At 42.8% G+C, this 14696-nt stretch overlaps 1 protein-coding gene across 1 annotated transcript; it reads right to left on the minus strand.

Moving 5' to 3' along the window:
• Positions 1–2485: 2485 nt before the first annotated feature.
• On the minus strand, positions 2486–4822 carry LOC103707249 (pentatricopeptide repeat-containing protein At3g05340). The gene has a single exon (XM_017842841.3). It carries the CDS (start codon positions 4458–4460, stop codon positions 2604–2606), a length of 1857 nt encoding a protein of 618 aa, XP_017698330.1. The 5' UTR covers positions 4461–4822; the 3' UTR covers positions 2486–2603.
• Positions 4823–14696: the final 9874 nt, after the last annotated feature.

Here is a 14696-nt window from a genome sequence, read left to right on the forward strand (position 1 = left end):
AAATACTAATTATGGTTTAATACAAGCACAAAACGTTAAGCTTTTTTTTGATGGAAAGTGGAGGAAATGAGAAACTTCCACTCAGATTTTTTTTAAAAAAAAAGGAAAAGAAAATCCTTATTCGACTCATCATTAAATTAAACATAATGCATTTCAACTGTAAGCACTTGAATTATTTGCAATTATTGACGAGAATAAAGTTTTATCTGATTCTGAACTGATAACATCATTGAGTTAAATTTAGCAACCGGAATTTCCTTCTGGTTGTCACAAGGTCTATTTGTAAGTTACTACTACATATGATTGAAAATAGTACCATAATAGGAGACAAGAATCTGCCGACACATAAGTTACTACAAGAATCCGTCACCAGAGCAGATGATTGAAAATACTACGTAAGTATGCTGCTGCCTCTGCGCATCTTGGCTAGAGCTGTGTCCCTGTGGATGTACAACATAATAGGAGACAAGAATCTGTCAACAGGCATACCAAATTGCAACGTAAACATTGAAAAGAAGATTAGAGCAGATATGGTGGAAACACCATAGATAGCACATGATACAGACCTTTCCTACAAGGAAAATTTTTAAACAAGCGACCCATTTTTCAGGCTCAACCTTACCAGGTTTTTGCAAAATTGAGAACCAACAATCACATGTTATTCCATTGCTGGAATATATTTCCTTCAAGGAACTGTTTCCCGGCTTCAAGACCCACTTCTTGAACACTTTGACAGCTTTCACCCAGTGCCCTGACGTTTATAAACAAGCCTCTAGCAGCAAACCCCATGAGATCGGTTGGGTTCATAAACTCACAAATTCTGGAGACAATATCACCTTCATACAGGAATCCCAACCTAACAGTTCGAGGAGCAAGGTTGAGCTTCCTTCTGCACTGTTTGGTAGGGACGGACTTGCTCAACAAACTTAAAAGGTCTTACTCTGATAACACGAAGTTTTCCATGCCAAAAGCTTCCAGATCAACCTGCTGCCAAATTCCATATCTGCATTCGCTATTATGTATATAATATTCTTGAACTTCTAATGGCTGTTCCAGAGATAATCTGTCGACCTGGCCTTTTAGCTCTTGGAGTCGATGACCAATCCTTGACGACACAGCATCATATAGAATTCCTCTAGAATCATGCTGAGTGTCATCCTTATCAATGATGCAGTTGGGTCACCAATCAGCACTGTCAACTGCAGGTAATTAAATTGAGAACAAGGTCACAAATCCAAGTTAGGAGTGGCATGCAAGGGAGGCAGAACGTTACTTGAAAAAAATGGATAACCTGTTGAAAAAGTATATGTTAACTTGGCACCAGCAACAAACCGGGCAAGCACAACAATACTTTACCTTCTTGGCAATCTTTGGAAGTTCCTAATAGGCATGATTTCTTGCATCCTAGTGTATACAGAGGGAATAACCACAGGAGTACTATCTGCATCCATCACCAACCTGCAAAGTGGTTTTTTTCTTTGTTTTTTTTCTTTTTTTTGAGGTGAGGGTGGGGAGCAACAAATACATCAGGATACTAGTCAGAAAAGATAAAAATAATAACAGGAAAATGACATCAATTAATGGAAATGAGAAAAATTCTAGGAATGCAGCTGAGATTACACTAACAAGCTACGTGTTGACTATATGAGCCATGTGACATGCATTACTACAGAAATCAATCTGTTGCCTCAACCTCAAAGCATCATGAGCATAGTAAGACAAAGACAAGGCACGATATTTGCATATAGTTGGTTTAAATATGATATGTGTATATGCATCTGATTTTAGCAAGCTTCTTCATACACCTTTCAAGAAAGTACATCAGAATTTCACTACTTTGGCAAGATTTTTTAAAATAAGAGTGCTTCCTGAGCTTGAAATGATGCAATATTGATTTAGGTAAATAAATGACGAATCTACAAATAAGTGTTTTTTTACCACCAAATGCCAGGAGACATAAGAAAAGTGAAAGATCGGAAAAAGTTGTTAACAAGTGTTATTTTGTGAAGATTAGCATAAAACTGATGCAAAATTGATCACTATTTGGTTAATGAACTTAAAACAACAGTTTAGTCATGATTTGGTTGTTCATCTCCTGCAACATCATTAGCAAGGATCTGCATCCTACCATGGATCGGTCTTAAAAGCAGAAAAAAAAAATTAATCAGTATGTCTCAAAAATTAATAATTTGTATGCTGCAACATTTTAATACTTATCAGAGACCGCCACATTAAGAAAGGATCTTATTAACATGTATCCTTTAAATGCACTAGTTCCAGTAATTCATAAATGTTAAATTGTTCTCTTTTTATTCCCTGTTCCAAAAATTGGAGAGCATTCCTACAACTGTTCCAGATAATGTTGTTAAAAGGTATCTTTTACAGAACAAACACTACAGCTGGAACGCAGTTTACCGTCCAGTCATATTAACTTAATGCCATTTTGATGTAAGTTTTGCTTGATGAAAAAGATATGAGAAACAACCTCATACTTACTGCCTCAACTTGCTTTGCTGGATATCCAGGGGTCCATCTGTTCCAAGTTTCTACTTATTTTGTGCTTGTTGCATCTTTGTGGCCCTGACTGCATGAACTACCTTGACCTACAGTTCCAAGTCATAGAATACAAGCCTCTTATCTGGCAGATGCTCTTGATCTCTGATAAGACCAACCAACTCGTCCAATACCTTATAAATAATCTCAGCTTCAGGATGGACCCTGTCCTCCACAACGAAGATGTGAACTCCCTTCTCAACCTCAATCCAACTCATTCCTGTATCCTTCTTCACGCCTCTCTCCTTCATCTCCTTTATAATTCTACCTCTCTCCTCCCATCTTCCTTCTGATGACAATATGTTAGCCAGAAGCACATAGGCTGCCGAGCATTCTGGTTCCACAAGAAGCAAGCGTTGGGCTGCATATTTTCCCATCTCCAAATTACCATGAATGCTACATGCCCCAAGTAACGGCTGCCAAAGAAGAGGACTAGGCTCTACAGGCAACTCTTCTATGAATCTTCTTGCATCATTCAAAAGTCCTGCACGACCCAACATGTCTACCATACATGCATAGTGCTCCATCCTGGGGGTGATCCCATGATCCACCGACATCGAGCGCAGGAACCCCATACCCTTTTCAATAGAACCCACATGGCTGCAAGCATGAAGCAATGATAAAAATGTGACATCTGTTGGCTCCATGCCTTCCAATTTCATATCTTCATAGAGCTGAAGTGCTTCTAATCCATGACCATGACGAGCAAAAGCTCCAATCACAGAGTTCCATGACACTGAATTCTGATGAACCATTTGATTGAAGATTTTAACAGAGTCCATCAGTTCGCCGCACTTTGAGTACATGTTAACGAGACCATTGCTCACAAAAACATTTGATCCCAAAGACTTCTTAACAACCATAGAGTGGATTTGCTTCCCAAGGCAAAATGGTGCTGAGGCACCAAATGCCCCCAAAACAGCCGAGATCATATTTGCATCGATCTCAATCCCTGCTCCCACCATTTCAGCAAAAAGCTTAAAAGCTCTCTCTTCCATTCCATTCTGAGCAAAACCTACTAGAATCACAGTCAAAGAAACCTCGTCGGGTTCTTCTTGAGACATAAAGATCAGAAGCGCATCTTCCATTATGCCACACTTTGAGTACATATCCATTAGAGCACTCTCAACACACAAGTCCAAGTGAAGCCCGGATTTGATGACAAGCCCATGAACCTGTTGCCCTTCTTTAAGGGCTCGTAATCCACAACAAGCTAGCAGGGAGCTTGAGTAGGTCAAGGAGTTAGCTTCCACTGCATGCCGCATCTCTTTAAATAAAATCAAGCTCTCCTTGCATAACTGGCTCTGAGCAAGGCCTGAGACCATCGCAGTCCATGTAACTATATTTCTTTCCTGCATCCCATCAAACACCTTATGTGCTGACGTTGGGCACCCACATTTAAAGTAAGCAGTCAGCAGGGCATTCCCCACTGGAATTTCCTGCTCATAGCCATTCAAAATTATCACTGCATGCATCATTGCGCTCGCAGACAGTAGCTCAGGTTCTGCACAAGCTGATAAAATAGTCGTCAAAGTTGCACGATCAAATCGACAAATTTCATATCCGTACATTTGTTTGAAGCATTCAAATCCCATCTCCAACTCATCCTTCATCAAACAACCTGAAATCATAGAGTTCCAGGATACAGGATCTTTCATTTGCATTCGATCAAAAACCTTCATTGCATCGAATAATTGGCCGCATTTCGCGTACATGGAAAGGAGAGCATTCCAGACAACCATGATATCACGAGGACTGCTCCTATGGCTATTGAAGCTAAAATGATTGGAATTCTTAATGATAGCAGCATGGATCGAAGAACCGAGTTGGTAGTTCCTCTCTCTACCACAGAGCGAAAGGAGGGTACTGAGGTGCGCATAATTGAGAGGTAGAGTAACATATCTCATCTCCTTCTCATAGAGCTTGCAGATTGCTTTACTCACTGTAACATGAACTGCCAATTCCAACAAACTGGTTGAAGAGTGCAATGGATTTTTTTTATGCTCTCCACTTCTCTCTTCCTTTCTTCTACCAATTGACCATAGAGTTGAGATATGAGAATATATCTTGGCCCATAGGCTTTTAAATTGTGTACATTTCTATATTGATTCATGACACTTTTCATGTCATTTTGTATTTGTAGATGAAAACTGCCAAATATCATCTCTCCATTCTCTACTGCTGATGTGGTGGTCAACAAATAGATTTGAGAACTGAGTAGGGAATGAAGAGGCGACCAGGAGCAATACTAGCAATACTAGGCACCAACTTGACCTATTACATCCTCTTTACAATTTTACCAGATTTGGGTTTGAATTACACCTTCAAACCTGATACTACAAAAATAGATAGAATGAATATATGCCAAATTTCAAAGAAGACTTCAAATGAATGATATACTCGATAAAGTAAATTGAATGCCATTAACAATTTAAACTTCTTCCTTAGTGGTTAAAAGAAATGTTGTTCAAGACTTCTCTAAAACAATATCAATTTAACTGAAGATGGTCTCATTCTTTCTGACCTACCAATAAATAAATTTAGGGGGGAAAAGACGATGATGATATTAAGATAGGGGATCAAACTATAGGTTATGAGCAATAATAGCATGCACCATATATTGTGCAATAATTGCATTTGTTCATATGGGATTTGAATGCTGCTTTGTCGATAAGAGCAGTGATGCTTAACTATTTAATATGCTTAGCTTTTCTCAACCCAATGTACATCATCTCAGTGCTAAACTCTGTATCTGTACCACCTTATTACTATGTCGGTATGCCTGGTACGGAGGCCGGTTCGGCGTACCGAGTGTCGGTATGTCTCCTATACTGTATACTGATACAGAACCAGTATTGTGCGGTACGTTTCATACTGTCCAATTTGGTATAGTATGGCATACCTTGTTTCACCCCATTGTAGATCGGGTTAGATTGCCTTCTTTCAAGCTTGGGTTTGGATTTTTGATCCATTCAATAAACAAGTTGGGTTCAGATTGATAGATTTTTAATCTATCTTATATCAGATCTGACCCATAACAAGTCCAACTTGACCAGATTGTGATGCAGGACGGAAGTACGGATTGAAATACAGAGAGAAAGAGGAGAGGAAGAGGGGAAGAAGAAGGGAAAGAGGAGAAGAGGAGAAGGAAGAAGAAGACCAATTTTCATTCATTAATTCATTAAAAAAAATTAAGCAAATGCTTGCCCTATATATGTAGGGCCACCAAATATCAAATAAGTCCCTATGAAGAAAACAACTCAGAAGAGGCCCTCAAAAGACAATATGCAAACTAATCCTACCCACATAAAATAAATAATAAAAATGACATCAATCAATCCAGCCACAACGAGAGTGGCTGGACCGTCTTCCTGCGACAACCATGATCCGGCAAAATAATCAGTCCAGTACTCGTGTCCGCACCAACTCCCCTCGGGTAAGAAGAAGTCGACCCCGACGAATGACTCTGGTAGTACTCCAAAAGATCTGGATCAATGCGCTGTAACTCCGCACGTGTAATCCATGTAGCATCAGACTCCGGGCGTCCTCGCCAACGAACCAGAAAACGCTGAACACCCCCATCACTGGTAGAAACAGTCTGCTCATCTAAAATGGCATCAATATATTCTTTTTGTGCTGGGGGTAAAGCTAGAGTGGTCGGGGATGGGATGGAATCAAGAATAGGAGTATCATCAAGCTCAAGTGATGGCGGAGCGAAAGGATCAGTAGGAATAGAAAGGGAGCCCTTGTAAGCAACCAAATCCTCAATATTAAAAGTGGAGCTAATACCAAAATCAGAGGGAAGATCAAGAACGTAAGCATTAGTACCCACTCGTTGCAATACCTGAAAGGGCCCAGCACTACGAGCCTGCAGTTTCTTGACGGTTCCAGATGGAAACCGCTCAGGCCGAATACGTATCATAACATAATCCCCAGTTTGAAATGTTTTATCTCGCTTATGAGAATCAGCTTGTAGCTTATATTGAGCATTACTCATATGAATGCGCTTGCTAATTTCCTGATGCAGATTATGAATGTGTTGTGCAAATGCATGTGCAGACTCAGAAATGCGAATATGGGGGGACATAGGTAAGAGATCTACAGGTTTGCGAGCTTTATAACCATGGACCACTTCGAATGGACTCATCCCAATAGATCTATTGACCGACGAATTATATGCAAATTGGGCGACACGCAGAATAGAATTCCAGTTACGATTGTGATCCCCTACTAGACTACGCAGAAGGTTACCTAGACTTCGGTTGACGACTTCGGTTTGGCCATCGGTTTGAGGATGATAAGCCGTAGAAAATTTAAGTTTGGTGCCAACCAGATGCCACAAGGTTTTCCAAAAATAGCTCATGAAGCGGACATCCCTATCGGAGACAATGGTTTTTGGTAAACCGTATAACTTAACAATCTCATCAAAAAATAGCTTGGCTACTCGAGAGGCATCAGAAGTTTTGGAACAAGGGAGGAAGTGGGCCATTTTAGAAAAACGATCCACAACCACAAAAATGGAGTCATGTTTCCGAAATGTGCGAGGAAGGCCGAGTACGAAGTCGATACTAAGGTCAAGCCAAGGGCGATCTGGGACAGGTAACGGAGTGTATAGGCCAGTATTTTGTTTTTTGTGCTTAGCTAGTTGACACGTGCGACACTGTCCCACAATTTTAGCAACATCCCGTTTCAAACTTGGCCAAAAAAATTGACGTTCAACTTCTTCTATGGTCTTATCACGGCCAAAATGTCCAGAGAGACCACCGGCATGTACTTCCCATATCAAGAAATCGCGCACGGAAGTGCGCGGAATGCAGAGCTTGGAAGCTTTGAACAAGTACCCGTCTTGTAGATAAACACCATCAATCAAAGGTCCTTGTCCATCAGCAAGGGCATTATAGAGTTGGCCAAAATCTGGGCAAGACAAGTAATCGAGCTTAAGTCTATCAAAACCGGTGATGGAAACAGACATGGCGGACAACAGAGTTACTCGACGACTTAACGCATCAGCAGCTTTGTTCGCAGCACCTGACATATGCTTGAGGACAAAAGTGTAATCCTGGAGGAACTGAACCCACTTGGCATGTCGATGATTAAGTTTTTTCTGGGAATTAAGAAAACGAAGTGCTTCATGGTCAGAATAGAGAACAAATTCATTAGGAAGGAGATAATGTCGTCAATACCGTAGGGCCTGGACTATGGCATAAAATTCTTTGTCATAGGTGGAATATCTTTGTCTAGCCTCATTCAGCTTTTCACTAAAATAGGCTATAGGATGACGTTCTTGACTAAGCACACCACCTATTCCTAAGCCAGATGCATCACATTCCACCTCAAAAACTTTGTTAAAATCAGGGAGTCGCATAACTGGCGCTTCCGTCATTTTTTTCTTAATGTCATTAAATGCTTTAGCGGCTGCGCGTGTCCACTGAAAATCACCTCGTTTAAGACAATCAGTGATAGGTGACATAAGTGTACTGAAGCCCTTAATGAAACGACGGTAAAATGTGGCCAGGCCGTGAAAACTACGGATGTCAGTAATATTCTTAGGTTCAGGCCATTCAACAATTGCGGTGATTTTCGCAGGATCAGCAGATAAACCCTCAGAGGAGACTATATACCCTAAGAAGTTTACGTGAGTAGTGAAAAATGAACACTTCTTAAGGTTAGCATAGAGGCTCTCGTTGCGTAAAGTCGTACAAACTTGCCTTAAATGGCCTAAATGTTGCTCCTTAGTTTGACTATAAATAAGGATATCGTCAAAGTACACGACTAAAAATTTGCCCATAAAAGGCCGGAGTACTTGAGTCATCACTCGCATAAATGTACTTGGAGCGTTTGAGAGGCCGAAAGGCATTACCAGCCATTCATAGAGGCCATCTTTTGTCTTGAAGGCTGTCTTCCATTCATCTCCTGGACGAATCCGGATTTGATGGTAGCCACTTTTTAAGTCAATTTTGGAGAAAATCGTGGCACCTGCCATCATATCCAGCATATCGTCGAGCCGGGGAATAGGAAAACGGTATTTGACCGTGATTCTATTAATAGCCCGACTGTCTACACACATTCGCCAAGTCCCATCCTTTTTTGGAGTAAGAAGGGCAGGTACGGTACAAGGACTTAGACTCTCTCGAATAAATCCCTTTTGTAGAAGCTCGTTAATTTGCTTTAGAAGCTCTGCATGATCAGAAGGGTTCATCCGATAATGGGGCAAGTTAGGAAGGGTAGCTCCCGGGACTAGATCAATGGCGTGCTGAATATCACGCAATGGGGGTAAATGATCTGGAAGGTCTTCAGGAAAAACTTCTTTGAACTCCTCGAGAATAGCGAGGGATTCAGCCGATAATGTGTTTGTAAGATGTGGCTGAAGTTCTTTAACTAGCAAGGCAAACACCGGAGAGTCCTTAAGGACGTTCCTCTCAAATTCTGTGGGGTTAAGGATATGCAGTTCCTTCCCCTTTGATTTACTCTTGTCCGTACTCTTATTTAGCGTTTTGGGCCGTAAAGGATTAAGCTTAATCTTTTTACCCTGGAATACAAAAGAGCAAGAGTTAGTTCGACCGTAGATGGTGACATCGAGATCGAACAACCAAGGCCTACCTAATATCAGATGACCTACGTCCATTGGGAGTACGTCACACCAGACAGTGTCTTTATAAGAGAGGATTTGAATAGGTACAAGACACCGTTCCTTAATGTGAATGGACGACGTGTCGATCCAGGAGACCTTATAAGGTTGAGGTTGGGACACAGGAGTCAGGCCCAAGCGGGCGACAATGCTGGAAGATATCGCATTAATGCAGCTCCCGCTATCAATGATAACTTTACAATCTTTTTCGCCGCATTTAATGTAAGTGTGGAAAATTGAGGTTCGTCTCCAGTCATCAGTCTCTTTAGGCTGGGTAATTGCACACCTTACTACATTCATAGTGGATCGGTCAGGTTCGTGGGCAATTATCTGGGGAGTAGGTCGGATACAACCTAAAGTGTATGATTCTTTCTCGGGTTCATCTTCGACATCTTGAATATCATCTAAATTAGGCTCATAAATTTGTTCCTCCAAGTTATCTATGTCATCCTTCTGTTCATGTGCATCAATAACAAGGGTCTGATTTGCACATTGGGAGGCAACATGACCAAACCCTTGGCATTTAAAGCACTGAATTCTTGAGCTTGTTTTTGGAGGTTCACCTAAAATTCCTTTGCCTTTAATATCTCGATTTTGGATAGGTGGAGAAGAAAAGGGTTTAGGTGGGACAGAACCGACTGGGGGTTTGGGTCCAGATGGTTGGGCACTAGTGGGAACTCGCCTGGTGTCAGGGCGCCTAGCAAACATAGATTTGGAGAATTGTTCGTAGTTTTGCACAAATGTATATGCTTGGTCTAAGGTGGCCACTTCACGAAGGACAAGTTCTTTCCTAAGCTCATCATTTAGGCCTCGTCGAAACCGGCTTAAGATCATACGTTCATCTTCAGCTATATTACTTCGCATCATAAATTCATCAAATTGGGCGATGTAATCAGTAGCTGTGCGGCTACCTTGTCGTAAATTGTTCCATCGATCTAGGAGGTCAGCTTGATAACTTAGTGGTAGGTATTTTTCTTTCAATTTTTCTTTCATTTCTACCCAATCTGTAATAGCAGGCTGATGTCTCCTGGCTAACAGTTGTTCAGTATTTTGCCAAAACAACTTAGCTCGACCAAGGAGTTTCATTCTAGCGAATCAGACCTTTTTCTCTTCCGACAGATTGTACCACTCAAAGAAGTGATCCATTTCGTGTAGCCAATCGGAAAAGACCTTTGGGTCAAGACGACCATCGAAAGTGGGGGCTTCAATCCTAATGCCTCGCATTACATCTTCATCAGGGTCACGAGGCTCTCTAGATTCTACGGTATGTCGGTGACCTCTATCAACAGGAGGAATGGGACCAGGTCCTCTAGGGCGAGGGTAGGCATAATGGTGACCTGGAACAGACCTATGATCAAAGTTGCCCTGCCGAACCGAACCTTGTTGTTCTAGGATTTGTTCTAGGGTATCGACCTCATCAAGATCCGGTAAATGGGGAGTACTAACCTTTTGGGATTCAATAACCCTTTGAAGTGAAGCCTCAATTGAATCGAGTCGAGCATTAACCTGGGTGGACATTGTGGTTAGGTCATGAATTTGGGCGTTGTTTGCTTGGACTTGGGCATTCGTATTTTGGACTTGAATATTAGTTTTTTGAACTTGGGCGTTAGTGTTTTGGACTTGATCATTAGTGTCGTGGATAGCTTTTAATAGGGCTTCAATTTTGGAATCCATGTCTAGGGGAAACTCAAGATGAGATGCGACACGACCACTACGTAGATGCATAAAATGAATGACCAAATGTATGAGCCGACCAACTATAAAGGTGCCTAAGTAGACCTAATGCATGAAATGAATTCACAATTGCAAAGTAAATGCTCAATATAAACTAAAACTACTCCCTAGCAAATAGTTATTGCAAACTGAAAATTAATATAATACGCAGGCCAACAAGTAGCTGCAAACAAGTAGTACCAAGTTCTCGGACTATGCAAGGTGTCACGGAGCCACATATGTCTCCTCGATTTGATCTAGCTCCACAGTTAATATTAAAGAAATGTGACCACTAGGGTGTCTGGTTGTTTTATGGATGTATGTGGTTGCATGTATCGGAATATGTGGAACGAATCACCAAGCACAAAATTTGATAATTAATGCCAACTTAAATGAACAGATGTAACCTGCGGGGAGGGGAAACAGAGTTGACCCAAACCAGATAGTGGCCTATGCTTGCAGAAGACGTCCAAGCTGAGATGATGCTGGGAAGAAGGTCACAGCATTACAGGGCCCGGTGGTGGTGGTCGGAGCAACTGATGGCAGGGACGGTGGAGCGGTCTGTGGTGATGGCTGTCAGAGCCGGCAGTGGTGGTGCAGCAGTCGACGGCGGCGACGGCAACGCGGCGGCGCGGCGGTGAGAGCAACCCTGCGGCGCGGCAGCAACTAGCAGGCGGCGACTAACAGCGGCGAGCGGCGGCAACGCGGTGGCGCGGCGGTGAGAGCAACCCGGCGGCGCGGCAGTGCGGCAGCAACTAGCAGGCGGCGGCGCGGCAGCGACTAACAGCGGCGAGCGGCGGCACGGAAGAGCGGGGGCGGCGCGCGGCGCGGTGGTGCACGCAACAGAGATAGCAGCGGCTGTGGAAACGGGCGGGAGCGCAGATAGCAGTGGACGGCAGAGTGGGTGGCGGAGGAGGTGGGCGTAAGTGGTGACGGCTGAGAAGGAGCGGCGTGGGATGGCAGAAACGGTGGTCGGAAAACCCAAGAAGAAATCGGGAAAATAAGAAGGGAAAGAAGAAGCTCCCGCACGTGCGTGACTTATGCGTCACGTGCGGCAATTTTTTTATTTTTTTTATTTTTATTTTTTTTTAACCCAAATGGACTCGGGTTATCGGGTTAACAGACCCAACCCGTTAAGACAATCCGATCCGCAATTTTGAATTTTGAATTTTGATTTTTTTTTTTTTTTGAATTGGTTCGGGCTAACGGGTGATGGGTTAACGGGTCTAGATCTTACCCGTACTGTGGATCTTCTTCCACCTTCGACCGCCCGTCCGCTTCCGCCGGATCTCGCCTGGTTTTGCGGCGGTGGGTGCGGGGTGACGTTGCGCCGGTGGAGCGGGGTGCTGGTGCGGCAGTGAACGGGGCGGCGACGTCCTTCACTTGGTTCCGGCCACGGTCGGTGGCAGCAAGATGCTGCCGAAACCCCGGGAAAGCACGGCGGCGACCGAAGGCGAATCGGCGGCGCGGCGAAACAGATGCGGTGGATGATGCTTGCACAGTGACAATCGGAGGAGAAATTGACGAGGAAGCCGGCTTATTTGCCTCCCGGGTTGCCTTGGGGTTTTCCGGCGACAGTGCCTTTCTTCCCTGCGTGAGATCCGAGAGAAGGAGGGAAAGAAAGGGCGAGAGCGTCGGAGGCAGCGGCGGTGGGAAGTGAGGGCGGCGACGGCGTCTTGCGAAGGCGATCTGTGGATTGATGCCGGGTAGCAGTCGACCGACGGGAGGGTTTTGCTTTTTCTTTCTTCACAGTGGGTGAGGTGATGAACAGGGAAGAAAATAAGGAGGAAAGGGAGCGACCCTTCTTCTTCGGAGTACGTGTCGTGTGACGACCTTCCGTGCGTTCCGGCGTTTGCGGTGCAAATGATCTAGCAAAATACAGATGAGGAAAAGGCCGAAAAGGAATTGGCGGGGGTCCGTCCATAAACCGGATCCTTCGACTTCAGCAACAGAGGCAAAGTCAGCCCTGCTCTGATACCAAAGCTGATGCAGGACGGAAGTACGGATTGAAATACAGAGAGAAAGAGGAGAGGAAGAGGGGAAGAAGAAGGGAAAGAGGAGAAGAGGAGGAGGAAGAAGAAGACCAATTTTCATTCATTAATTCATTAAAAAAAATTAAGCAAATGCTTGCCCTATATATGTAGGGCCACCAAATATCAAATAAGTCCCTATGAAGAAAACAACTCAGAAGAGGCCCTCAAAAGACAATATGCAAACTAATCCTACCCACATAAAATAAATAATAAAAATGACATCAATCAATCCAGCCACAACGAGAGTGGCTGGACCGTCTTCCTGCGACAACCATGATCCGGCAAAATAATCAGTCCAGTACTCGTGTCCGCACCAGATTGCCATCCCTATTTGTCAATCTAAGCATCGACCCAAGAGCAACAATTGATAGACTGTAGTGTCTTGGAAGCAGTAAACCAAGCTAACAAGTATGGGATTGGGATCTCATACTTGTTAGCTTGGTTCACTACCTCCGAGTCTAAGATCTATCAATTGTGCTCTTGGGTCGCTGCTTAGATCAACAAACAAGGGTGTTAACCCGGTCCGATTGGACATGTCATGGGTCAGATCTAATATAAGATACATTAAAAATCTATCAATCTGAATCCAAGTTGTTTATCAAATAGATAGAAAATTCAGATCCTAACATGATCATCTTATTAAATAGATAATCTAATCCGATCTACAACGGATTGAAAAAGATTGAACAGATTGAACAGTTAAGCATTACCATCCTCATCAACAAGGCAGCATCCAAATTGCATATGAACAAATGCAATTATTGCATAGTGTCATCTTCTTCTTTCTCCCCCTAAATTATCTCCTTGGCAAGTCACAAAGAGTGAGGCGATCTAAGGTTGGATTCATATTGTTTTAGAAAAGTCTTGAACAACATTTTTTTTTTACCCACTTGGGAAGAAGTTTAAATTGTTAATGACATTCGATGTGCTTTATCTTATCATGTATCCCATGCATTGGTAGTCCTCTTTGAAATTTGGCATATGTTTGTGCTATCTATTTTTGTCGTATCAGGTTCGAGGGATTGAGGACAAAGATCAAGAAAACGAAGGTGTAATTCAAACCCAAATCTGGTAGAATCGTAAAGAGGATTTAGTTGGCCAAGTTGGTGCCAAGTATTGCTAGGATTGTTTGTTGTCACCACTCCATTTCCTACCCAGTTCCCAAATCTATTTGTTGACCACCACATCAGCAGTAGAGAATAAAGAGATGATGATTAGATATTTTCATCTACAAATACAAAAATGACACATGAAAAGTTTCATGGATCGATATAGAAATGCACACAATTTAGAAGCCTTATCGGCCAAGATATATTCTCATAATTCTTATGGTCCATTGAGACTTGAAAGGTAACAAATACAACATTGCTGAGTAATGAAAGTGTAGCATAATGGAAGATGGGCTTTTCTGATCTTCATGTCTCATGATGCGCTTCTGATCTTAAGGTCTCATGAAGAACCCGACGAGATTTCTTTGACTGTGATTCGAGTACGTTTTGCGCAGAATGGAATGGAAGAGGGAGCTTTTAAGCTTTTTGCTGAAATGGTGGCAGCAGGGATTGAGATCGATGCAAATATGATCTCGGCTGTTTTGGGGACATTTTGGGAAGCAAATCCATTCTATGGTTGTTTTTTGTGAACAATAAGCTCATTAGCATGTACTCAAAACTGCGGTGAACTGCTGGATTCTGTTCAAATCTTCAGTCAGATGATTTGTCAAAAATTCAGTGTCATGGAACTCTGTGATAGCAGCCTTCTGCTCGCCATGG

Source organism: Phoenix dactylifera, chromosome 13, assembly GCF_009389715.1.
Source record: "Phoenix dactylifera cultivar Barhee BC4 chromosome 13, palm_55x_up_171113_PBpolish2nd_filt_p, whole genome shotgun sequence".
NCBI lineage: Eukaryota > Viridiplantae > Streptophyta > Magnoliopsida > Arecales > Arecaceae > Phoenix > Phoenix dactylifera.

Excerpts from the sequence above, each read along its gene's own strand:
- LOC103707249 (XM_017842841.3), bottom strand. The coding sequence starts at position 4,460 with ATGAGATATGTTACTCTACCTCTCAATTATGCGCACCTCAGTACCCTC.